At 51.8% G+C, this 25,238-nt stretch overlaps 1 protein-coding gene across 10 annotated transcripts in view; it reads right to left on the bottom strand.

The window, feature by feature from the left end:
- Positions 1 to 231: 231 nt before the first annotated feature.
- Positions 232 to 25,238, bottom strand: part of Sec16a (SEC16 homolog A, endoplasmic reticulum export factor) — a 36,410-nt gene continuing 11,403 nt past the window's right edge. For 9 of the 10 annotated variants that reach the window (XM_058585910.1, XM_046465466.2, XM_046465465.2 and 6 more), the window contains 27 exons: positions 24,388 to 24,524; positions 21,495 to 21,592; positions 20,036 to 20,159; positions 19,319 to 19,517; positions 19,034 to 19,208; positions 18,267 to 18,409; positions 17,695 to 17,756; positions 17,448 to 17,586; positions 16,845 to 17,090; positions 15,443 to 15,540; positions 15,072 to 15,153; positions 14,820 to 14,937; positions 14,550 to 14,661; positions 14,274 to 14,379; positions 13,465 to 13,605; positions 12,309 to 12,422; positions 11,900 to 12,083; positions 10,555 to 10,800; positions 9,936 to 10,015; positions 8,705 to 8,857; positions 6,630 to 6,707; positions 6,406 to 6,462; positions 6,167 to 6,278; positions 5,468 to 5,605; positions 5,157 to 5,251; positions 3,212 to 3,289; positions 232 to 1,559 (listed from right to left, as the gene is read on the bottom strand). In XM_058585910.1, the coding sequence (XP_058441893.1) occupies positions 1,491 to 1,559; positions 3,212 to 3,289; positions 5,157 to 5,251; positions 5,468 to 5,605; positions 6,167 to 6,278; positions 6,406 to 6,462; positions 6,630 to 6,707; positions 8,705 to 8,857; positions 9,936 to 10,015; positions 10,555 to 10,800; positions 11,900 to 12,083; positions 12,309 to 12,422; positions 13,465 to 13,605; positions 14,274 to 14,379; positions 14,550 to 14,661; positions 14,820 to 14,937; positions 15,072 to 15,153; positions 15,443 to 15,540; positions 16,845 to 17,090; positions 17,448 to 17,586; positions 17,695 to 17,756; positions 18,267 to 18,409; positions 19,034 to 19,208; positions 19,319 to 19,517; positions 20,036 to 20,159; positions 21,495 to 21,592; positions 24,388 to 24,524 (3,384 nt within the window). In that variant the 3' untranslated portion in view covers positions 232 to 1,490. The remainder of the gene's footprint in view (positions 1,560 to 3,211; positions 3,290 to 5,156; positions 5,252 to 5,467; positions 5,606 to 6,166; positions 6,279 to 6,405; positions 6,463 to 6,629; positions 6,708 to 8,704; positions 8,858 to 9,935; positions 10,016 to 10,554; positions 10,801 to 11,899; positions 12,084 to 12,308; positions 12,423 to 13,464; positions 13,606 to 14,273; positions 14,380 to 14,549; positions 14,662 to 14,819; positions 14,938 to 15,071; positions 15,154 to 15,442; positions 15,541 to 16,844; positions 17,091 to 17,447; positions 17,587 to 17,694; positions 17,757 to 18,266; positions 18,410 to 19,033; positions 19,209 to 19,318; positions 19,518 to 20,035; positions 20,160 to 21,494; positions 21,593 to 24,387; positions 24,525 to 25,238) is intronic. The other variant, XM_058585911.1, reaches the window with a different exon arrangement.

Below are 25,238 nucleotides of genomic sequence, written 5' to 3'. Positions count from 1 at the left end.
CGGCCCCGCCCCGAGCGCTGCCGCCCCGCAGCCCGAGCGCCGCTGCCCCGCAGCCCGAGCGCCGCCGCAGCGGCCCCTGGTGGCCGGAGGACCACGCCCGCCGGAGGGAGGGTGCCGCGGGCAGACCGATAGGCAGCCACGACGGAGCACCATAGCAGCAACCATGGGATGCCCCAGGCCCGGTGTCTCCACACTACTCTCCCCGCAAACACAGGAAACCACAAAAGGTACTTGAGAGCCCAAAATAGTTTATTTAACAATTTGCATTTAGGAAAAATAGCAGCTCCCACCTCGGAGGGAGCTTCCTGGATCAAGTGGCAGGCAGTCACATCCTGAGCAGGGATGCTCTGGAGGGAGAGGGTCCCAGCAGGCACACCTCTCAGTGGTGGGAACTGGTGGGTCCAGGCACACTGGCCTGGGAAGCAGTCTGGAAACTTTCTGGGGGTCTTTCCTAGATGATGAAGTAAACCAGAAAACTGGGAAGGGCTGTGCTAATTCCACATTCTACAATCTCTACACTTAAAACTCAAAAATGCCAAACCGTTTATGTTCCCCCAGCAGAACCTACCCAAATTATTACCTACTGATTTTTATAAATATTTAAATCTCCCCTTTCCTTCAGTCTCTAGATCAACAAGAATAAGGAGTTTTAAGAACAGTCGGTGAAGCCTTAAAGCTGTCTGGGAAGAGTGGGAGGCCTGGTGGGCCTGAAGCTGCTGAAGGTCTCCACTTGGGGCAGAGACCAAGGCTCCAGAGGTCTGTCGGGAAAATTCCAAGCCCCTCCCTTCAAGATGTACCAACTTGGTTGGTGCACACCAACCAAGGGGCACGGCACATGGGTGCAGCCTGCACAGCTCCTTGGCCAGGTGTCCGTGCAAGCTAACACTCAGGAAGGGAGACCCACACTGGCTGGTTACATCAGCTCTCTGGGGCTCCTCCTAGTGACCAGGTCAGGCATCCCAATTAGGCTGGAAATATCTTCTATTACCAGAGAGAAATGCACTCTGCGGTCAGGACCTGTCTCCCCAGCTGTGAGCACCTGCAAGGTGTGGGGCCGAGGCTCCTCTTAGGTCTTTTTTCTCAACATCCTCAAGAAATTGTAGGTTCATTTGCAATAATTGTCAGGTGGTTGGAGCAAGGCCCTGGCTTCCCAGGAGCATCGATGGCCTCAGTGGCAACCCCCATCCAGCCTTGCTTCATGGGATGTGCTCAGAGCGTCACATTCTCAGATCACCCTAAGTGACTAGGAAAGGAACACCGTGCTTTGCGTGTAAAAATGAATCAGATTCACTCTATCCAGCATCTGAAAGGAACCATGGAATTAATTTTGCAATAATTCATAGAGATGGACGGTAAGGAGGAGATGCACAGTATGACCGGCTCTGAGGTACTGCCATGTCCGGGGGCAGGAGACCCTAGGCAGTCCGTCCAGTTCTTGGTGGAGAACAGTCATCTCAGGGTTCCAAGTGCAAGTCCAAAAGGGGATGACTCTAGTTCAGTGCCGGGTATTTCCTCTGGCCAATCCTCCCTGGCCTTGAGCTCCCTGAGCTGGTGGAGGCCTGGAACAGAACAAACAGCACTGACCTGCATGCCCACCTCCAGGACGAGCAGCACCAGGGGCCACGCAGCAGGAGGCCAGTTAGTGGGACGAACCACAGGGACTGCTGACTCAGATCAAATGGACACTAACTGGGGAACTGTGCGTCCACCCACCACCCTGAAGGCCTTGGTGGCTGCACTTGGTCATTCCTGGTACATGGGAATATACAGAGGGTTTTTTCCACAGTGGTTCATTCTGTCAGGGCCATGAGACCTGAGGCCAGTTCTGCAGAGCTGGCGCAGCTGAGTGTGCGGTGAGTCAAGTGGTGGCCAGTGGCTAGTGGCTTCCCTACTGCACATGGAGCAGGCCACCAGGCACCAATGGCAGAGCAGACGTTCTCCCCCTCTTTGACACCTGCTGGACCAAAGGCAAGGGACGGGGCAAAGCTACGAGGCAAGTACAAGATGAAGTGAAAAGAAGAGAAGGAAGTGACATCATCTGAAGCTGAAAGCAGCTAGATGCAAATGTAACTGGGGACGCAGCAGTGTTGGGGGGTCACAGCCTCATCTGGACAGGGCCATCAAGGGAGCACTAGCACCCAGCAGGACAAATGTGATCAAGAGCCCGTGGGCCAGGTGGCCAGTTGACAACAAAGCCAGGTGAGCTTCGCATTTGGAATCCCAAGATCCCTCACACCTGACCAGCAAGAAGCACCTCTTCCCCTATCGCACTCCCCTTGAAATGGCAGCCAGACCACACTCCAAGGCAAGAGACTGGAGAGAGGAGAGAAGACAGAGGCAAAGAAATCAGAGAGTACTTCTGAACATTTCCCTGGAGAGGCACACAAAGACCAGCACACCGGGGGGTCCAGCCCACAGCATAGGCTCCCTCAGCACAGAGCTAGAGGCCCTGGAGGGCAGACACTTCCCTTCAAGCTTCAGAAAGGATGAAGACCCTGGAATCCCAACAGTGGGCACCAGAAAATGGCAAAAACACCTTGGATTCTAAAGAGAACTGTCAGGAATTCCAACAGTCCAACCACCAGGGCAAAGGCATGTTCAAGCTGCTGGGCCTTGCCAATCGGCCACGCACCCGGGTTGCAAAGTGCCCCGACAGCACCCCCAGACAAAGGGGTGGGGCAGAGGGCAACGGTGAAAGACGCCAAACCAGGGGCTCCAGCTCCAGGGTCTGCATCCCAGGATGAGGCAGGAAAGGGCCCAGGTGGGAGCCTGCTGCCCAGAGGCCAGACTCAGCCCAGGACAGCAGTGCCATAGACACACAGCACTGAACTTGGGGAAGCCATATACCACAGGCCAGCACCCAGGGAAGGAACACAGTGCTTCCTGTGGTCCACCCAGTGCAGGGCAAGAGTTCCAGGTGGGCTGGGGGTGAGACAAACCCTAAACTCCAGAGCAGCAGGCCGAAAGAAAGCACTGAGCCTGAAGAGCCCAGCAGCAATGACACAGGACAGCTCAGGAGAAAAGGGGCCAGACGCCAGTCCTGAGAGAACCAAGGAAGAGAGGGACAACAGGATGGGGAGCAGCTGCCTCCTCACACCTGTGCTGTGCAACTCTGAGAGTCTTGGAAGAAGAGAGGCCTCCACTATGCAGCCAGGGTCACAAGCCAACAGGCCAGTTGGGGCTGTCTCCAGGAAAGGCAAAGGTCACTCACCTGTGCCAACTGGGAAGGGCTATAGAAGGGCACAGTTCCGCTGGGAGGATTCCCTGCAGGGCAGTGGTCACCGGGAGCCTGCAAAGCACAGAGAAGTCACCTCAGAAAGGCAGGACTGCACAGAAGTTGCTGTCCAGCTGCAGACACGGGCCACTCTTCCGGAAGGACTGCCAATGTTCTCAAACAGGCCACAGGAGCAGAACAGGGACAGTACTGGCAACACTGGGTGTCATTACTGGATGGCTCACAGGACTATCGCAAAAACAAAAGCAACATGCACAGTGCAATGCTTTGAACTTTAGAAGACACACAGAGCGCAGCCCCGAGAGGCTGCTGGTGGTGGCCCGTCAGCTGGCAGAGGTGGAGTATGAGCAGAATCCAGGGTCTCATGTGCAGCCAAAATGTCCCTTGAGCCTCTGTGACAAGAGTGAGCCTGGCCCTCAACATACACTGAAGGTGGAGCATTCCTCCACCTCCCCAGACCAGCCGCACATTGGCCAGGAGGGCTACACTCCCACGGACGGCAGGAGACTTCCTCACACCTGACCAGCAAGAAGCCATCTTTCTTCCGAGGGCAGGCATCCTGGTCAGTGCAGCCAGGACCGAGGCCCACTCACTGGAAAGCCAGTGCAGAAGAAGAAGAACACAAAGTGTGTTCAAGCTTCCCCACACCGTGGGGTGGGTCTTGTCGTGGGGGTATCTGGACAGCTAACCAGGAGGGCCGGGCAGCCAAAGGAACACTCATCCCTGGTCAGTAGTGCCTGAGCAGGACCAGGTGTGTCAGTCACAGGTGCACAGAACAGCCCAGCACGGGCAGGCCAAAGGCAAGGCCACGAGAGCGAGATCTGGAGAAAGAGGACTGCCAGCCACAGAACCTGGTCCGCAAGCTGGCTCACTCCATGCGACGGTAAGTCCCTGAGCTGCAGCGCAAGCGCTGCCAACAGCAAGAACATGCCAGAGGCAGTCATGCTCCAAGCTACAGCTCAGTTGCACAAAGCTTTGAGGCCACCAGAAACAATGTGCTTCAGAAAGGGAAGGTGCCTGCTAGCTTAAAATCCCTCTTTCAATCTAAAGTGTTTGTTAAGAAACAAGCTTTGGGTCTGGGGCTCAGCGTTTGAGTGCTTGCCTAGCATGTGTGAGCTGCTACTTTGGTACTACCGTCACTTTCACATCACAGAGGGGCAACTAAGGCTCTAGGGAGGTGAAGCAGGTTCAATCCTTTGCACCACATAAAAATAATAAACAAAATAAAGATATTATGCTTAACTATAACTAAAAAATATTTTTAAAGAAAGAAAGAAAGACCATTGGCTTGGCGTGGCACTGGGGATCGTCCAGCCCTCAGCCTACAGCTCCATGCCACTCCAAGGAGGCCTTGGTGGAGGAAGGCCCTCCTTGGGAGCTCCCACAACATGGTGACCACACAAGTGCCCCTCCAGGAACATGCTTTCTACACTTCAGACCCTAAGCTGCCTTTCCCTGTGCACGTGTGCATTTTCAAAGGAAAGGGCCACTGGTTAATGCACACGAGCTGGCCAAGCCTAGGCCCCAGAAGGAATTTTGTGCCAGGTGCTCCCTTCCTCTCCTCCCTGGGTGCATCCAGTCTGTAGCAGGGAGTCAGGACCCAGGGAGTGACCCCTGCAGGGCTTTTAACATCTGCCCAGGAAATAGGAAATGGGGCAATTACCCACTCCAAGAATTGAGGTCTTTCTGAGCACACACAGTGCATCAACACGTCCACAGCCACTTCACCCTCCCCAAGGGAAGCTGTTGCCTGCTGCTCCCAGCTCCTGGCTGCCACCCTGCACTTCCTGTGGATCTCACCTAAGTCGAAACATACTCGTGTGTGTGCTCTAGACTCTGACTCATAGAGGGGGCATTGTGTGGCAGGATGGGGCCATCATCCTGCAAGTCCCTTCCCACCTTCCCATGGCACTCTGCCTACCTTGGGTTCTGTGGTGGGCTCTAAATTGGCCTGAGCCCCAGCTGGCCCTGGTCCTACCCTGCCAGCTCCTTCTGCAAGAAGTGGTTCCTCGGCATCTGTGAATGAGAGGGGGCATGAGGCCATCACCCCATCCCGATCTGAGGCATCTTTTATAACCCAAGGGCATGAGCTCCAGTCCATGTGGGGCCCCCATTGAAGGGAGGCCGGAGCATGGAGAATATGACCTTGAGTGGGTCCTGCTTCTAGAGGGTGGTGTCGGAGGTCAGGGACCAGAGGGCTGATGTGGACCCGTTCACACTCTTGCTGCCTACCTGGGCTTGGTGTAAACAGGTTAGAAGGAATCGGCAGGGGAGCAAGCGGAGCAAAGAAATCTGCAGGAGCAGGAGCTGGCTCACCCCGCGAGGCCCCACTCGGGTTCAACACATCCACATAGCGAGCTCTGGATCCGCCTGCCAAGGGGTGGGAAAAGCAGATTTAGGCAGGCAGCCCAGGTAGTCTCCAGCATCTAATCTATTGCCTTCCAAGTATACCAGAGTGAGCATGGACACTCTGAGGAGGGCATCCCCAAGAGCAGATTGGGCTGGCTCCTGCCCAGCAGCAAGTGCCTGCTCCACTCGCAACATCACATAGGTTACGTTTCTGTTTTTCTTTTTTGGTGCTAGGGAGTGAACCCAGGAGAGCTCTACCCGAGCTGCACCCCCACCTTTAATTTTAAGACAGTGTCTCAATAAGTCACGCAGACTGGCCTTAAAGTAGCTGGGATTAGAGGCAGTTGCCACCGCACACAGCTCTAGATTGTGTTTCTGACTCATGGGACACCTCTGCCCATAGGTTATCAATGCTGATGCTTTGCACTGGAGAACTAGACTCTTCCCCTCAAAGATTCCTCTCCATAAAACTCATCTTCTCTAAAGCACTGGGACAGACACCCCGCTGGTGCACACTGCAACAGCTCAGCTCTGCAGGACAGTGCACCACACAGACTCCTTGACTTCAGCTGTGGTCATTACCTGCTTTTCTAGAAAACATGTTCACGGAGGCTGTGGGAGGGCCTGTAAGCCCAGGGGGAGCCACATGTGAAGCCCTGGGCAGCGATGTTGGAGGTGGGGGTGGAGCCTTCTTCTGCAGAGGGAGAAAATAGCTCAGAAATCCACTCAGGACTCTTCAAAAAGAGGACCCACATGCCAGAGTATCAAGGAGCAAACAAGCACCCACCCCTCATAGCAAATACTCAAAAATCACAGCCTACCTCCTCCTCTGGCTCATTCAAATTCACCCACTGGTTCTTCTTTTCATCCCAAACAATCTACCAGGATTTAGAAAGTAAAGACAAAAGACAAACAGCAGAGTGAAAAGTCAAGCCATCAGCGTCTCATCACTGAGGATGCTTCTCTCAAGCCTGCTCTGAATCTGAAAAGTACTGTGTAGCCCGCAACAGGCACAACTCCACCATGCTGTCTCTGCAAGACTCACCGACTTGTTCTTGTCATCTGGCAAGTAAGCTTCTGTCCTTTTTCTCACAGGAAGCCAACGAGAGAACCAGGACTCACTCTGAAGATAAAGCCACCAGAACAGCCGTGAGCACACCATATTTGGTGAAACAAGCCCAGCCCCAAAAGACAGACACCATGCCATCCACTTATGTGAGGTCACCAGGAGTAGGGCCCAGAGAGAAGACAGAAGGTTGGGGTTGGGATAGAGGCTGAGGGCCGTGAGGACTCTTGTTCAGTCTGGGAAGATGAAGGACACAGCGTGTGCTATAGTGTGCACGTACTTTTAGTGCATGGAACTGTGCACAAAGAGGCTGGGTGCTGTGTTCACGCATGCACGCGTACATTTTTTACAATGCTGGGGATGGAACCCAGGGCTTTGCACATGCTAGGCAAGTGCTCACCTTTGAGCCATGCCCCAATCCCCATGTGTATCTTAAACAAAATCCAAAACAATATCCCTTTGGGAAGGTTAAGCATCTGAACCCTGATGAACAAAGTCCTGGACATTCTCTACCTGAGGAGTGAACAGCAGACAAGAGGGCCTCGAAACAAAGGCCCTTTGGTTTCCCAGGTAGAGGGAATTTGGGTGAGAGGCAATGTAATTAATGTGTAACGTGCTAGAGTTTGTCTCTATTAAAAAGGACAGAGTAGGAGTGGTGGAACACATGTTATCCCAGCAGCTCAGGAGGCTAAGGCAGGAGGATCACAAGTTCAGCAACTTAGCAAGGCCCTAAGAACTCAGTGAGACCCTGCTTCAAAATAAAAACAAAAAGGGCTGGGGATGTGGCTCAGTGGTTAAGTGTCTCTGTGATCAGTCCCTGGTGTGTGCGTGCGTGCGCGCAGACACACACACACAGCTGTGGCATGGCTAGTGGTAGAGCTCACCTAGCATGTGTAGGGCCCTGGGTTCCATCTCTAGCACCCCAAAAGAAACCCAAATGCAAAGCAGAGAACAGCAGTGCAGCCAGAGACACTTCCGTCTTGCTTTTCCAGCAGTCCCAGAGACAACCTGTCCTGGGCACTGTCACTGCCTGCTCACTGAGGAACTGTGCAAAGCACTGCGCTTTGTCTTTCCATTCATCTTTTGATCACTCGTGTTCATGTTCAGAACACCTGCCATTCAAGTTAAGTCCTGCCAAGCGGAACCCTCTGAACATAATGCCACCCTGCTCTTGGGAGGACACCATCAGGAGCACAGAAGCTCTCTACCCCCTGGAGGGGACATTCACACACATGTACCTAATACGGGACTTGCACCATGGTGCAGGCAGGACTCCCACAAGTCACTAAGATGCCCCACTAGAAATGGAGAAAGATTGGAATGAGCACCATAAAAAGGGCAGGGTGAAAAAGGAGAGGGTAAAACACATGCAAGGTGCTCCTCAGAGAGGCCAGCGGACCACAGCGAAGCTCCCGCAACCCAGCAGGATGCCAGAGCCAAAGGCCTGGAGGGCCACAGCACTGCTGGAACACTTCTCCGCCACCATGAGCAGAGGACTTGGCACCACCCTTTGGGAAGCCGTTCAGCAGCATCCCTGAAGCCTAAACTCTCCTCTCAAGGGGAGACACCAGGAGAAGCAAGCACAGTGACATCAAGGGACAGACAAGAGCACTCATGTGGCTCTATTTACAATGACCCCAAAACAAACACCATCCAAACATCCATTACTGAGAAGAAGGGTGACAGGATGCAGCACATATGACAGGAGCTATCACACAACACCCAGAAGGTGGAGACTGTTGCCCCACTCCTACCAGTCATGCTCTGGGGCTGCTCTGACAGGTGACAACCACAAGGGCACTCTGGGGACCTCAGCCACCCTCACTGACCATGTGGTGCGTACCTCACACGCACAACAAGACCCTCACTCAGCTGCTGTGTGCCTTACACTCAATGGCATGCATGCTGCATCTCAAGAGCAGAACTTCAGGTGTTACTTTAATAAAAACACAAGCAAACACCTTTTCCTTGCTCCAACATCTGAAGAAAGCTGCCTCCGAGAGGCCAGGCTCCCTGCCCAGCAGGACAGTGCGGTGGGTGGCTCTGCACTATACCTTCTTGGGTTCCTTGGTCTCCTTTCTGGCCACATGTGCAGGCCTCTTTGTTTCAGAAGCAGGTGACAGAGAAGAAGCAGACTGTGCTGACCCTGAGCTGGTGGGATCCCAGGCTGGAGGAATCTCTGCATCCTGTGCTGTCCTAGAGGAGCCCTGTTCAAAGGAGAAAGGGAAGCTAGCTCTCCTCAGGCTCCTCGGGGGAACCAAGTGAGGCAGGCCACCAAATGGACCAGGCAGGGGAAAGGGTGAAAGCAGCCCAGTTCTGTGTGCTCTGAAGTGGCAGCTACACTGAGGAAGCCACTCCAGCACTCCACATGAGCTGGAAGGAGCAGTGGCTGCACTGAGGACAGGCCCAGGCAGAGCCAGGCAGTGTGTGTGTTAAGACAAGACCTTTAAAAGTCACTCCTGATGCTGGGAATGGTTACACATTCCTGTAATCCCAGCAGCTCAGAGGCTAAAGCAGGAGGATCACGAGTTCAAAGCCATCTTCAGCACAAGCAAGGCACTAAGCAACTCAGTGAGATCCTGTCTCTAAATAAAATACAAAATAGGGCTGTGGGGGTTGGGGTTGTGGCTCAGCAGTAGAGTACTCGCCTAGCACATGAGGCCCTGGGTTCTATTCTTAGCACCACATAAAAACAAATAAATAAAATAAAGGTACTATTTACAACTACAAAAAATAATTATTTTTAAAAAAAATAGGGCTGGGATCTGGCTTAGTGGGTGGTCGAGTATCCAGGAGTTCAATCCCTGGTACCAAAAAAAAAAAGAGTCACTCCTGGGTTAAGACTCTGCTTTCCAAACTGCTGGACCCTTGCTTTACTGTTCCAAGGACAGGATATATTTCAAGTCAAGAACTTATAACAAAAGGGGCTGGGGATATAATTCATATAATTCAGTTGGTAGAGTGCTTGCCTAGCATGCACAGGGCCTCAAGTATAAGCTCCATCACTTCCAAAAAAAAAATATAGAACTTAGAACAAAAGCTCATGGCGTCTATAAAGAATCTTCTAGAATGTTGGACCAACACTGTACAAAACCAATGTCTCCATCTCTCTTCACACTTTAAGGGTTAAAGTGATTTGGGAGCCCTTGTCTTTAATAAAAATTTAACAAGTAATTCCAAAAATCTTCAGGATCTTCCTACTTGCTACTGAAGAGTGTGGACTCTAGGTGCCTACTCAGTGAGCTTTATGGAGAACAAGTGGTCATGAAAAGATGGGGACAGTACCAGGTCAGCAAACTTTCCACCGAAGTCCTCACTTGGCTTGGGAAGTACATTCCCGACAGGAACATCCTGTGGCACCATTCCTGCCAAGGCAGAGAGAGAACTGGGTGGGCTCTAGGCTTGGACAAGGGCAGCAGGGCCGGCCCAGCACACACACCAGCTGAGACTCGTGGCTCCACTCTGCTGGGAAAACCAAGACTGAAGGCTTTTCCAATGCGGGGAAATTACTTTGTTCTTTAAAGCCAGGCTCAAGTTTTCCTTTGTTCAAATAGGCAAAACGAGTTGGCACAGAGCAGGGATGAGCTCCACCAATCCAACTTCCACACCAAAGTCTGCCACGTTCACCTGTGCATCCCACAGGAACACAGAAGGACAGCCTGGGGGCAGACCCTGAGAAGCTGCCAAGGCCATTTCTTCGTACCCTGAGTGGCCATTTATGCTTCATGTCATGACACAGCCAAGTCATGACAGAAGCCAGCAGCAGCACTCCTGCTGCAGAGACCTTTAACCCATTTGGCCTGTAACTTCTAGAGCTCTGGTCCAGTCTCCTCTACCAACCACCCCTGAATACCAAGGCCACCTTGGTGCTGCTCTCAGGACAGCAGCACCTCAGCAGACAAACCTGGGTCCAGGCTCCTGGTCTCCTGGAGCAGGGAGCCACTTTCCTGGAGAGATGGTACACCAGGTGGCAACCCCAGCCCCGTGTACAAAGCTGCAGGATCAGGTCTGGAGGGCTCTGGGAAGCCAACTGCAGACACTGGGGGTCCACAGTCAGGACCTGACTCCAGGGCTCCTGTGGGTGGTGACACTGGGAACATCGGCACCCTGGCAGAGTGGGCCAGCTGGCCATCAGGGAGCATCTGTGGAGCTGCAGGGGACAATGGAGAAGAGGAGGTCTGGTCACATGGGGGAGCTGAATGCATGTCACTCATAGTTGTTACAGGTTCTTTTGCATAGCCTCACTCCTTTTATCAAGGGGTGTCAGTGTTTAGACAAAAAGCAGAGCATTCACTTTCTGGGAGACCAAGGGCAGAACAGATGCCTGCACCCGTCCCTGGCTGTGATGTGGGGAACAGGCTCCAACCTACAGCATACCCTGAAGACAGGCTGGTGAGGGGCTGCCTGCCACAGGCCCAGAGTCCTCCCTCCTGTGCCACGAGTCAAGCAGGCTACTCACCCTTACACCTCCCCCAACTCTGCACATGGGTAGGGCCCGGGCCTGTCAGCACCAAGCTGGGCCCTGGATACAACAAACAAAGCAGAGTTCTGATGGAGGGACCCAGTCAGATAACAAAGCAAGCATCAAGGAGTTGGCAGGGTGGGTTGGGAGCCTGCAGATGGAGTAGGCTGGCTATTTGGCAGAGGGCAGGTGGCAGAATGGCAGGGCCAGCAGCAGCCCAAGACAGAAGTACAACTGGAAGACAGGGTTGGGGGGCAGCATGTGAGATCAGCAGGGCTACAGGCTGAGCCCGCAGGACTGTGGGCTGCCCTGAGGACCTGTCTTTTCTCAGGTGAGGTGGGATCAGGCAAGAAGATCATCTAGGTCATCTAGGTCAGAGGTATGGGGCACGAGGGAAAGGTATGGACCCTAACTCCTGGAAGAATGCTGCCTTTTCCTCAGGCTGCTGGTGGGGCACAATAGGGCCCTGTCTGAGCTGGCATTTGTGAGCCTTTCAGAGAAGCACATGGGTGAGGCAGCTGGAGTTCAGGGGACAGGCCTGGCCAGGCAGGAGGTTGCTTTCGGCAGACAAGTAAGGAAAGCTCAGCAACTCAAGGGCTTGCCAAGGGAAGGAGCATAAAGAGAAACCAGGGGGTAACCAAGGGGCCCCAAAGCCCTCCTGGAAATGTACAACATCTCAATTCCTGACAGCATAGTGAGACGTCTCAACTCCTGCTAGCATAGTGAGATGTTCCCTGTTCAGAAGCAGACCCCAGAGAGCAGGCACACGGGCTGCTGCATGTCCCACCTGAGGCCAGCAGATGCACGCCCTGGCTGGAGGGCTCGGTGCTCGGCATCAGCAGGGGCTGGTCAGCACCCAACCCCGATGGCTGACCCTGCACTGGGGCATCCAACTGATCCACCTCAGAGCCTGGAGTGCTGGGGCACTCCTGGGGGTCGGCCCCATCCTGATTCCATGGCACAGCACCCTCCTGAAGAGAACAGAGTCAGGTATATGGATGATGTCTCAGCAGCCCAGGACTGCCCACTGCCCTTCCTGAGCAATGAGGAGATTCTAACAACATACATGCTGCTTCACCTACACTGTTGAGATCAAATACTTTCTAGGTAACAACCACAGGGGCACAGACCCTCTTGTCCAGTCTCTGTGCCAAGTCCTGGACGAAGCTGTGCTGCTGTAAAAGCCAGCACTGTACCTGGATCTGCCTCTCCACACGCTGCAGCTGCACCAGCCAGGCAGGCTCAATAAAGGACTCCTCCTCCGGTTTCTCCCTCAGCTGAGGATCAAAGAGGCGCAACTGGGAAGACATCTAGAACCAAAGCCAAGGCACCTGTCACTGTCAGGGGATCTGAGCAAAACCGTTTTTGGGTCTTTTTGTTTGTTTGTTTTTGCATGGTGCTGGGGCTTTGCACATGCTAGGCAAGCACTCTACCATTGAGCCACATTCCCAGCTCTCACAATTGTTTTCAAATGAACAGTGCTCTGGAATCATGTTGATGGGCACTTTTTAACAGTGTGCCTGTGACACCCCAAACCAACCATATTGGTGATCAGATAGAGCCTACAAAAAAGGGTGAGGTCTGAAGACCTATGAACTCACAAGCATGTGGACCAGCAAGGCCTGTGCCACACCTGGGGCAGGTGCGTCAGTACTCTGCCTGATCCTGCACATGACGCCCCCATCCAAGTGCTTAGTGGACCTAGGAACCTGTGTGAGCCTTGGCTGAGTGTACAGGCCATAGCAGGGCATAGATGCAACAAGCCTGCTGAAGCTGGGGTGAGGATATGGGATTCACTCGTTATTCTTGGTACTTTGGTATAGGTCTAAAAACTACCAGAATAACAAATTTCTTAAATATTACATTCCCTAGCACAGAGATGGAGCTGTGAAGGAGAAGAAGCATCCTGAAGTGCTAGCACTGGGGGCCACCACAAGGTAGGAGAGGCTGAGGGCTTCTGTTCCTGCCCTTGGCCACCAGCCATGCACCTCGCCACAGGACAGTACAGAAGCTAGGGTTTGCCAAGTAACAGACAGATGCTGACTGAGACCCGAAGCTCATTGTCTCAACCACCATACCAAACTCCCTCAAAATGCAAATTACCGAAGGTGGGGATCATCTTATTTTGAAGCTTACCACTGAGTTTCTGTACTGGCAACAAGGCACCCGAAGAACTCCTATGCTAAGATTGCAGAACACATAACACCTTCCAAGAAAGCTTAAGTCTCTAATGCAGGTTCAGACATCTGCCACAAACCCACCCTTCCCGATACCGTTCCCCGTTCCCATGTCTGGGTGCCCACAGGTCTCCTACAGGCAGCACAGCACCAGTAGGAAGCACAGGAGACCCACCTGGACCAGCTGGCTGATGAGCACTGCAGAGTATGCGGCGGGCTGCGTCAGGATGCTCTTGGCGATCACCTCACAGTAATGGAAGGCCTGTGTAGCGAGCCCCATCTCAGCCAGGCGGCAGGAGTAGATAAACTTAAACACCTGGAACACAAGAAAGGCTGCGACCTGGGGGCTTCCCACCCCTTCCCACGCCACTCCGCCAGTTGTGGACTGCTCTGCACATCTTGTTTATCACTGAAAGAGCACCCACAAGGCCATCAACCACAGTGCCCGTCCCCGACCTCTGAGGTATTTTAAGGTCCACACATACCCCATGCTAAAAACAGATAACATACGTATAACTACAAAGCTCTGATTTAACAAAAAAAAAAATGTAGAATTTCAAGTATGAAATCAAGGATTCTAGTTTTTTAATATTTTAAATATTAAGAACTCCAGCCACTTGGGAGGTTGAAGCAGAAGGATTGCCAGCCTGGGCAATTTAGTCTAATGCCATCTCAAAAAAATGACTAAAAAGGACTGGGGATATAGCTTAGTCATAAAACACTCCTGGATTCAATCCCCAGTACAAACAGGTAAATGAATAAATAAATAAGTAGACACATAAACAGATAATAGATACATAAAATCTTAAGAACCAAAATGTAAATTAAAAAGCCCTCAACGCCATTTGGTTTAGTTTTTGAGGAAAACACAAATCATCTTGTCTCTCCAAGAGGATATCCAAAACCCATCATCATTATTTGCTTAAGAATTCAAAAACCTCAACCACCACAAGCTTTTAGGGACCAGGCACCCATCCCACTTACCTGGAAATGAGGTAAGGCGCTGGTCTGGGCCCCAAGCGACTGGGCATATTCGTAGGCTTCTGTCCTCTGGATAGCCTCGTTTGTGGCAAACTTTAAAAACGGCAAACTGTTGAGGAAGGAAATTGTTACTCTGCCACATACAACCACCCCTGAGGCAAGTCACCCAGAAGTGGCCCACCCTGGGACAAAGATACAAGGCTGCCGTTTCCAGACTAAAGGAGAGGGACATTTTCCTTGTGAAGGAAAGCATACCGCTACATCTATTTGATTCCTTACCTGTGATTTGATCCAATCAAGACAAGTTTTGTAGTTTTCTTTGTATAAACCCCAAATCCAATCTGGGCCATAAGGTAGCAGAAGTGTGCAGCATCTAAGAGGCCTTTGGAGGCTGATGAGAGACAGAGCAGCTTTCCTCAGTCCCTGGGAATGCTCCCAATAGGCATCACACAGATATACCCACCCAAGGGAATGCCTGTGGCTCCTGGGACGCCAGGTCTCTGGTGTCCCTAGCACCACGGCCCACGGCCTACCTCACACCTGACCCACCTAGGGTATCGCCCATCGTAGCCATGGTCCTGGACTCGACATCCATGTTGTTGTTCAAGTTGGACAAAACCATAGCAAGATGTGGCCTCCAATCTCCCCACTTCTCGTCCCCGCAACACTACAATTAGAAGAAACCAAACAAACCCTCATCCTCAGAAGAGCAGCACTTCCATCTCCTAACAATTGAGCCCAGGGAGAAGGCAAGAGCAAGAGGTGGATGCAGCGAGAGCACACCCGCAAGAAGGTGCTCACCGTGGATGCAGCAGGCATCCGCCCAGACATGAGCTGATAGACCGTCTGCAGAGGGTCATTGATCGGAAGGCTGTTGGCAAACCTAAACAAGACACAGAAGAGAAAGACTTGACTCTGGCTCTGTTGAAAATACCAAAGCCCAATCTTAGCCCTTTTACTGAACGATCAGACTGAGGTCTCACTTTGGGAAAACACACATATCTCCAGTATAAAAAGTACAAAAGGTGAAGATGGAAAATATTAAAAAACACCAGTTAGCAAAAAATTTTACATCTCTCAGCAGTATGACTCAAGGAAGAGGGCCAGGTAAGCCTCCGAACCCATGCTGAACAGTCTCATGGCACAGATGGAACATGATGATGAGCCCCTACCTGGTCATGACGCGGGCGTGTGTCCGGCTGTCCATCTTACTTGCAAGTAGCAGAGCGTGACCCCATAAGCCATTTTTCATTGCAGACTCTAAAGCATCCTGTAACACATGTCAGGGTTCATGACAGCCATCAGAGTAACTCAGCACTGCAACAAACAGGTGACGGCCATGTGTTATTACACCCTGACAGAAGATTGGAGACTGTGTTCTCGGTTTAGAGGACAGAGAAACCAACATTCCGTTTCCCTAGTTTCACAGTCCTGCAGCAGACAGTCTTGGTAAGTACATACTGCCTTCTCTACTGCAGCATGAAGACAGGCCTACTGGTCACACCAGTCAGGGCCCAAGGCAGCATCACCCCAGACCAGCCTGTGCACTGTGAGGAAGGCCACATCAGCACCCACTCCTCAATCCATATGACACACAAGTCTCCAAGGACACCCTCACAACACCGTGCCTTCATGAATGCACTTTCGTTGCACCCAAAGCAACCAGCAGTATAATTTTGCACTTACAGCTAGGACGCAAAAATGTCACCACAAAGGTAAGTATAATAAAATGCTAATAGGTTACACAATTTCATTCAATTGTGAAGTTAAAATCCTGTTGATCAAATAAATACGAGCTTTCACCATGAGTGATGGCGTGTGTCTGTAGTCCCAGATACTTGGGAGGCTGAGGAGGGAGGATCACTTGAGCCCAGGAGTTTGAACAGCATGGGCAACACTGTAAAACCCTATCTCAAAAAAAAAAAAGAGCTTAGGAGGCTGGGAGCACAGCCATTGGAAGAGTATGTGCTTAGCATGCACAGGGCTCTGGGTTTGGTCCCCAGCACCAAAACAAAAATATGAAGTTTCTGAGTGGTGCAGGGCCCCATGGGCTAGTTCAAAGTGATTCTCACCCTTAGCACCTCCAGTACAGGACATTTTCTGCTCTAGGCCCAGCCCTCCTGGGCGGCCAAACTGTCTCCACTGCCATCACCCTGGCCCCTCCTTCCATTCATGCAACCAGAGCCCACAGCCAGGGTGCCAATGTGCCTCCATGGCTCTAGAACCCAATCCTGTCCTCCATGCACTCGGCACCTCCTCCTAACACCCAGTACTGCCCACTGCAGGAGCTAGGGACAGAGGCCTCACTTGGAGAGAGCAGGGTCATCTGCGACACCCTGCCATCCCTGAGACACGGCAGAGCAGCACGCAGAACTCACGCCCATCCATCAAGCTCTCACCATGGCACTGTGTGGAAGGAGACACCACCAATGTCCTGACAGAGGACCTGCTACCGTGCCCTCGCAGAGCTGCTGATGCTCCTGGGAGAATGGCTGGTCTCTCCTTAGTGCCCAGCACCCAAGCCAACAGGTGGATGCGAGAAGCCCCATGGTCCTAAGCACGGCCATGGCTCACCTTCTTGCGGCCATAGAGCAGCAGCTCTCGGAACCGCTCTGTCTCCTTCTCCAGCGTGCTGGTGCTGGCAGTCTGACTGTCCGTGAGAAACGAGAGCTGGGCCTCACCAGACTCCTCCTCCTGTACCTGCTCCACGGCCTCGTTAGTGAAGTCTATCAGGTTAGCCTCGTTGGGTGACTTCCCTGGGAGCCACACCGTCCTGTGGTCACGCAACAGAAGCTCTGCGATGTCTGTTCCCACCACGGTCTACGGGGTGCACAGAGATGGCAGAGAGCCAACTAAAGGCTTTCATATCAACAGAATTGCCAGCAGGATGACAAGACAATCCCCATACAGTCAGGAGAGGGTCCTCACCAGGTTTCTGCATACCCAATTTTCCAGCTAGGACATAGCCAGAGACACAGTGGGCCCACAGTCCCCTAGGACTGAGCCCTCAGATGATGCCCCCAACTCCTCCTTCCCCAGGTCACGGCTAAGAGGACCCTCCTGAGGGAGCCATGTCACAGCAGGCCTACAACCCAAGCTTGGGATGCAAACAGGGGAACAGATCCTAAGACCAAAGACCAACAAGGACAGGCATGGAAGACTTAAGAAGTAACACACCCCATTCTGTCTGCACAGTAGAATGATGAGATTCCAAAGGAGACTTGCAGACTCTTTGTCCATTAAATTTTCATTCTGCAAACATTTTGTAGCCTTGTTCTGGGCAAAATTAATAACATCCACTTTATGGGTGTCGTCTCTGGAAAAGAGCAAGTGCCAGGTTAAGTGCCAGCAAGGTCAGTGACCTGGGGGCAAGCTTTGCAGCTGTATCATGCAGAACCTGAGTGATGCTTGACAAGGTACATACTTGCCAAGCGGCCCTGGGAATGAGCGCAGCTCCTCCTGCTCAGGCGTGTGCTGCAGCAAGGTCTGTAATGAGAGGGACATGGGGAGCAGCTTGCATAGGCAGCCCCACCCAGCATGGCACCACACTAGCCCCCACATAGAAAGCGGGTGCTCTCATGGCTGTGACGGGAGTCTGCAAACTTCCTCCTACAGTGAGAACTGATGCAGGTTCCCAACATGTGACAGGAGAGCCTTCAGGGCTGTAGAGCTGGTTGGTGGCCTTCCCCACCATAGCTTCCCTTACAGTAGCCCCCCACCACCATTTGGTCCGTGAAGCACCACATCCATTACAGATAATCAATGATAAAATGAGCATCCCCAAAGTCAAAAGGTGTGATTAAGGACAAAAACTGCACACACAATAAAACCAAGTCCAACCCCCAAACAGCTGCCTAACACTGCCTTCCAGGAGGAAGAAGCTGCAAACAGAACAGACCCCGAGGACACACATTCCACAGCCACGCTCGTGGAGACATGAGCGGCAATTGATGTCAGACCAGAGGCACACAGAGCTGGCTGAGTCCCTGGTATTACCTCCATGCTGTGGATCTCCACCAGAGCAGGCTGTCCTTCCGAAGGCAGATTGGGGATCACTTTAATGAGCTGACCACCAGGACCAAACCTGGCACAGATGTGAGGCACTGAAAACTTTTCAGGAGAAGTTGGTCTTGATGGAACTACATGTAAATAAATCAGAAAAGAAACAATCAGCTCATCACTTCTTAGAGTTTTTGCTCCCAAGTCCCCTGACCAGCTCCTTCTCCATCTGTGATGGCCACAGAGCAACCAACGGAAATGGCAGTCAAGCACCTCAAGCAGGAAATGAGGCTTTTAACTCAAGTGAGGCTTTACCCTAGAAAGAGAGGCACTGTTACACCTGACAACTTTACACATATTTCTGTGTGTTTTCAAGACATGGCTTTTAATTGAGGACTCTGGAGAGAAGGTTAGAGTGTGACTCATGGCACAAGTCTGGGAACAGTTCCCTGAGCCTGCACCCCCACAGGGCCAGTGCGGGGGTATGGAGAGCTGCCACCCAAGCTTGGCTAGTGGCTGTTACACTTTAACAACGCACACGTAGATGGGCTGGCAGCTCTCAGAGCCAGAGCCACACTGCAATCCAGGGGCCAGGACTGGTCTGTTGCAACAAGCTCTGCCACTCAGGATAGGAGGGGACAGAGGCGTCCTCAGGCTGCAGAGAGCTGAGTGAGCAAGTGCTCATGGATCTCCATCACATTCAGAACTGAGTCCCTCATTCTGGTTCAGAGCTGGCCATCACCCTCTGAACTGCTGAGACAAACCTTGATCCACAGCAGGCCAGCCAGTGTCCGCAGGGTAGCTATACTCTGGAAAGCCATGGGCACTGCCGAAATTGCTGCTGTAGGTGCCATAGGCATAATCGCCGTGAAAGGAGCCTGGGGGAGGCGGGACCTCGAAGGAACCAGTAGTCGCATTATGGCTTCTGAAAACCTGACTCTGGGAAAAGAAAGCAACAGGGATAGTGAGTTCCATCGAGGCCAGCAAGGTTGTGGGCACACCATCCAACTACACCAGGGAACTGGGTCCGCAGAACTGCCCACACGCACCTGGTGGGAATGGGAGCTGAGACTGCTGCGGCGGCTGGGCAGACTGTGTGTGCTGCGCAGGCTCTGGGCTGAGTGCTCACTGTGGACGCTGCGCCTATCCACCTCCTCCCCATAAGGGTCTCTGGGGGGCTCAGTGTCATCGTCAAAGCTACCTGTGAAACGAGGGTCGTACCTCCAGTGGTCATCGTATTTCTCAGGCCTAAAGGAAACGGGTTAAGGCAGAGAATGGGAGTGAGAAGGGAAACTGGGACACCATGTAATTGCTGGCTCTCACTGCTCCCTGCCCTCCCCTCAATACCAAGGCACACTTCTCATCCTAAAGAATGTTAGTTATAGCAGACCAGGCACAAGAAGCCAGGCCCAAGGTCACACTCAGACCCTGACTACAAGTGTACCTCAAGTGTGGCCCTTTTCTGGGTTGTTGGTCAGACAGACAAGAAAGGACACAAAAAAGAGAGAGCCAGCCCCCTAGTACTCAAGCCACTGGCCAGGCACTACTGCAGGTTGGCTCTCCTTTCATAGCCCAGAGCTGGAAGCACCAGAGTGGTGTGGCCCAGCCTCCCTCTTTGAGACCAAGACTGAAACAGTAGGCAGTGCTCCCCAAAGGCCGGGAACTACAGCTCTCTGGCCAGCTCTGAGGATTGGGGGTGGGTGGGTAAGCATACACCCCAGCATACTATACTGCCAGCCTTCCTGACTCAAGTGCACTTTACCCACCTGTCGCCATAAGCATAGCTTTCCTTCCTGTGTGGGTCATACTCAGCATCATACCAGTACCTTCGGTCCCAAGTGCGGGGATCCCTGAATCTAGGACGGTAGTAGCGATCCCAGCGACCTGGATCTGTAAGTGAGGAATGCAGGGGTCAAAAGAAAGCAAGAGTTCATGGAAGAACTGCACTGTCAAAGGCTGGGGAAGTGCCAGGGCTCTCAAGGAACCACAGCCTCCTTCTGGGATGGGAAGACCCCTCAGTGGCAGCCCTGATTCTGGAGGAGAAGGCTGTGTCCTGCCTGTCTCCATGACACCTCTTGGCAGTCAGCTGGCTGTTCTCTCAATACGAGTGTTTTGCTTTAAAAGAAAATAGTGCTAAAAGACATCTTTATTAATGATTTTGTCATCATTACTACCTTTTTTTTTTTTTTAATATGGGAATGGGGTCCATGCCTCATGCCATGAGAGCATTCTACCATTGCTCTATCCCCAGAACCAACTGCCACTGTTTAATAGTTAATCCCTGAGTCTAGATTTTACTAGTACTTCTTCCTAACATGACCCAGAAGATTTTAAGAAATAATCTCAATAATAAAAGGTAATTTCAGGCCTATAATCCCAGCTACTCACAAAGTTGAGGCAGGAGGATACAAGTTCAAAGCTAGCCTGGGCAATTTAGCAAAACTGGTCTCAAAGTAAAAAATAAAAAGAGTTGGGGATGTGGCTCAGGGATACAGCACCCATGAGTTGATTTCTCAGTAACCCCCCCAAAATAAAACAACTTCAAAAAGGAACACTATGAACAAACTGGATATGGATGTACCATTTTTGCCAAGTGTGTACAAAATGTCTATTTAAAGCAGGAACACACATTCAAGGAGCTAAACAACCCTTTTGGAAGCAGGAAGGGTGGGTCACGTGGGCACTATCTAGAGGCTGCAGGGCCCTAAAAACACAGGAGTACGTGGCTAGGGCAGACGTAACCAGCAGGGCTACTAATGGTGGCCACGTGCCACCCAGGCTGCCTGAGGGGTGGCAAAGCATCTCCAACTGCCATGATAGCACCATCTATGTTCATCACTGCCAAGTGGTAGGCCTTGGGTGGTCTCTGAGCACACAGACATGACTGGTGGGAATGGAGAGCGAGTTTTTATTTAATTTCATTTCATCAGCTCACAGAGTAGTCACAAATGGACAAGACAGCCCAGAATTGCTGATACTGCACTCTTCTAAAACATCAGGGACCACTACCAATACTACAGAGCCCCCTCGGCTGCAGTGAAGACACATGTGCCTTCAGGTGCACAGAACTTTCAATGACCTTGGCTCATGGATGAAAACACAAAGAAGTTACTGAAAAGGAAGTCAGCTCCTTTAATCCAGGAAAGCACAGTGCAGACACAGCTGCCCACTAAGGAGCAGCCTTCTGACAACACGGCAGCTAGTGGCTGCAATTCCTCCACATACCTCCGTAATCATACTGGCCCGAGTAGTAATTTGCATAGTAATCACTCTGACTGCTCCATCCACTCTTGGAATTATAGTACCCTTCAGGATATGCTTGCCTGAAAAACACAGAGCTGTTAAAACCACATTACCTAAGACAGTAGTCAATGCAAAGTACATAAGATGACATTCATCAAAGTGCTTTGGTTGCCAGATACAGGGGCATGCCTGTAATCCCAGCAACTAGGAAGGCTGAGGCAGGAGGATTTCAAGTTTGAGGCCAGCCTCAGCAACTTAGTGAGATCCTGTCTCAAAATAAAAGCAAATAGCCCCAGGGTTCAATCTCCAGTACCAAAAGAAAGAAAAAAGGATGTTCTGATTAGAAGATCCAAAACAGAGAATGAGATTATGGATTCCCACCATGTGGCTAACTGAAACAGCTCAGCAAATTCACTAACAGGGCTCAGCAAAAGAAAAACAACTCTTTGTGTTCTCAGGGCTTCATCCTATATAAGAGTTCTTGATGTACTAAGGAAAAGGAAAAAGTGCTGGGCCTAAGATCAACCTAAAATGCCAATTTCACTAGCCTTTACAGCAGATCACTAGCCACATGTACTCTCCCTGGCCTGGGGAGCACCGGCTGTGAAGAGCCTGGCATGCATTCCTTTGGATAAACCAAGCCACAACCCTGACTCTATCAGAAAGGTGGGGTTCAGCAAATGATCAAGTATAATAGGTTCTGATACTTTTAGGACTCTTAAAAGGACTTAATAGTGTATTTGACTATTCTAATAGCCATTTTTTTTTTAATGTGGCTTTTCTCATACTCCTTCAGGAGTGTCACTGAGCCACGTCTGACTGCTTGGCTGGCACAGCACCAGTAGCAAGGTCCAGCCATCCATCCCCTTCTGCTTGCTCGGCTGCTCAGTCTAGTTGGCCACATGAGATCACATTCGTCTGCAGAGCAGTGGTTCTAGAAAAGTGGCCTGACATAGAGCCAAACCAACAGCATGCCACCTCCTCAGCTGACCTCACCACCTGCCCATCCTTCAGGAAGGACACTGCCACAGAAGACTGTTCTGACCATGCACAGATCCTGCAGCTACCAGCCAACAGGCTGAGGGAATGGCTAACACTGAAGGTAGTTGGCTAACACTCAAGGTAAGCATAACACTATACATGAATGCATGTGCATACACCCTAGCAAGGCTGAGAAGAGGAAATTACCCTCTAGGCTGTGACACAGGGATGAAACCACCCTGTGGATGCCTGGCCTTGCCTGTTCCAGATGTCTGCCAGGGCACAGAGCCCCCTCCTCCCACTTGAAGTTACTTTACAAGTGGTCCTACAGGTGGGCAAGTGGAAGGAACACTGGGAGGTGAGAAGCTCACCCGGCTCTGCTCTCCTCTGTGTGCTCCCTCTGGGCTCCAGGAACCACTGTCTCCCCTCACAGGCTCTGAATCAACTCTCTACCACCATGCCCAGCTTCCCAGGTGGCATGGCCTACACAGCAGTGAAAAATCCCTGGAGTTTTCTCACAACCAAGTCTCTATTTTGCAGTGCTAAGGATGGAACCCAGGGGCCTGTGTAGGCTATGCAGTTGCTCCACCACTGAGCTGCACCCCTTGTCCACAATGTCTTGGGAGACAGAAAGCCAATGTCAGTGTCCTCATGCTTTATACAGCACCAGGAATGGCCAGCGACTCATGCCTACACACTGGTGTGTGCCTTTACAACCAGGGGCCCAGGGGCCAGCTAAATGGGCAAAGGTTCACAGGCACAGCATTCTGTTTTCCAAGAAATCACCAGAAAGCCACAAAGGATCAGTATTCAGACACTTCTGAAAGAAAGCACATGTAAAGTGTTGGAGCTTTTGTGCTTTTGGACCACGTTCCTGTACATTGCTAAGTCTACAGCAACACGCCCTGTGACAAAGCCTACTCCTGTGAGGCAAAACTCCTTCACTCTGCCTGACAAGGAACAATGACTGAGCTGAGACGGCACAGTCAGCAGTGACCAGGATCCACTCCCCACTACTTCACTATCTCCGCCAACAACCCTGAGGCACAGAGATCAGAAGCAGTCTCTTGGCTTGAGGACTTTGACCTGCACTTGAGACTTTGACCTGCAGGAAGTTTACTCAGGGAAGGCATGATGCCATGGCTCTTTCTAGATATCTCCTCTGCAACTGCAAAACAGGTAGGGACCACCAGTGTAGGAGACATGCAGGCCAGAGACACTTACAGGCCTTCTGGCAGAGAAGGCCATCAGGCACAGGGCATAGGCTTTCAGGTCCTGCATTTTGGAGCTGCCGAATAGATCCCAGGATTATTCTGTCTCTGTGGCCAGTTCTTCCAGGTGTCTGAAACTCTGGAGAAGTCTGCGCCAATTAAAAATGGCCATAGTTGGGCTGGGGATGTGGCTCAAGCGGTAGCACGCTCGCCTGGCATGCGTGCGGCACGGGTTCGATCCTCAGCACCACATACAAATAAAGATGTTGTGTCCGCCGAAAAACTAAAAAATAAATAATATTCTCTCTCTCTCTCTTTAAAAAAAAAAAAAATGGCCATAGTCTAAGAACCCTAATCACCTATCAGCAAACTGCTTGAGCAAGGACCACTTGACAGGAAGAAATCACCAGTCCAGAGGCAGGGAGTGCGTGAGTACAGAGGTGGCCAAATACCAGCTGACCAGCTCCACTAGCACTGCATGTGGCAGTGTGTTTAATTTAACTAAAACACACATCTGGCCATCTGGCCATGCTGATGAACATGAATGAACATGTGTTAAAAGAGGTTTGCACAATTCTTTACAGATACAGAACTTGGCAATCACTAAATTACCATTACAGCCAGAGACACAAAACACATGACTGGGTGCAAGAGTTTAGTGCTGTGAGGGATGCAGCTCCTACCTGGGAGTGGGCCGGTCGGAGCAGTGACTTGCTCGGGAGCTGGGTCGCTCAGGCTCCGAGTAGCGGTAATTCTCGGTGTAAGCGGGTGCTGAGCTGTCATAGGGCCTGTATCGAGGTTCATACAGGCCGTACATATCCTGTGGGAAGAAGTTTTGGGGACCGTCAGGATTCCAATCAAGAGCAGCCAGTTCCAGCTCTACGCACTCTATAGACAACCACCCTCCAAAAGCAGGGCCGAAGGCAGACTTCCTCATCAAATGAAACCACAAGGCGAAGTTCATATCCCCAGGCAGGCTGCAAGGCCTTCCCCAAACTGACAGCCCAGGCCCCGTTCAGGAGATAGCACACAGGGGCCTGAAGGCTAGTGTGTCAGCAGGCAGCCTGGAAGGGCTGTGCAGACTGCTTGAGGGACTGTGTCTGACCAAGTGTGTGGCCTGCCTCGGCCACCATTCAGTGAGCAACAGAGCCAGGGGTCCTACAACCAAGGGCAGCCTCAAAAAGAGTCTTACAACTTCCTCTAAGAAACTGCCAGCCCTATCACAAAATAATCCAGGCCTCAACCCAGTCACGAAGGAGGGCAGATGCATGAGGAGGGCTTAAAGAGGGTCTGAAGAGAGGCATGTGTAGGTGCCAGCAAATACATCCTCCTGTGTCTGAATATCCCACCTTTGCTGTCACCTGGCAGGTAACATGGAATCGGGGGAAACAGATTCATTCTGACCACCTAGTAGAGATGCGGCAACAAAAGGAAAAAATGGTTTTGGGCCAATGTGCAAATGCCCACACGTACACCACTGGTGATGCTCTAGCCCTGGGAGAGAGAGCAAGCCACAGCCACAGGCAGCCCAACG

Source organism: Marmota monax, unplaced genomic scaffold (genome assembly GCF_021218885.2).
Source record: "Marmota monax isolate L192 unplaced genomic scaffold, Marmota_monax_Labrador192_F-V1.1 WCK01_AAM20220418_F8-fsc00167, whole genome shotgun sequence".
NCBI lineage: Eukaryota > Metazoa > Chordata > Mammalia > Rodentia > Sciuridae > Marmota > Marmota monax.
The sequence above is the reverse complement of the archived record's forward strand: the minus strand, read 5'-3'. Positions and strand labels throughout refer to the sequence as shown.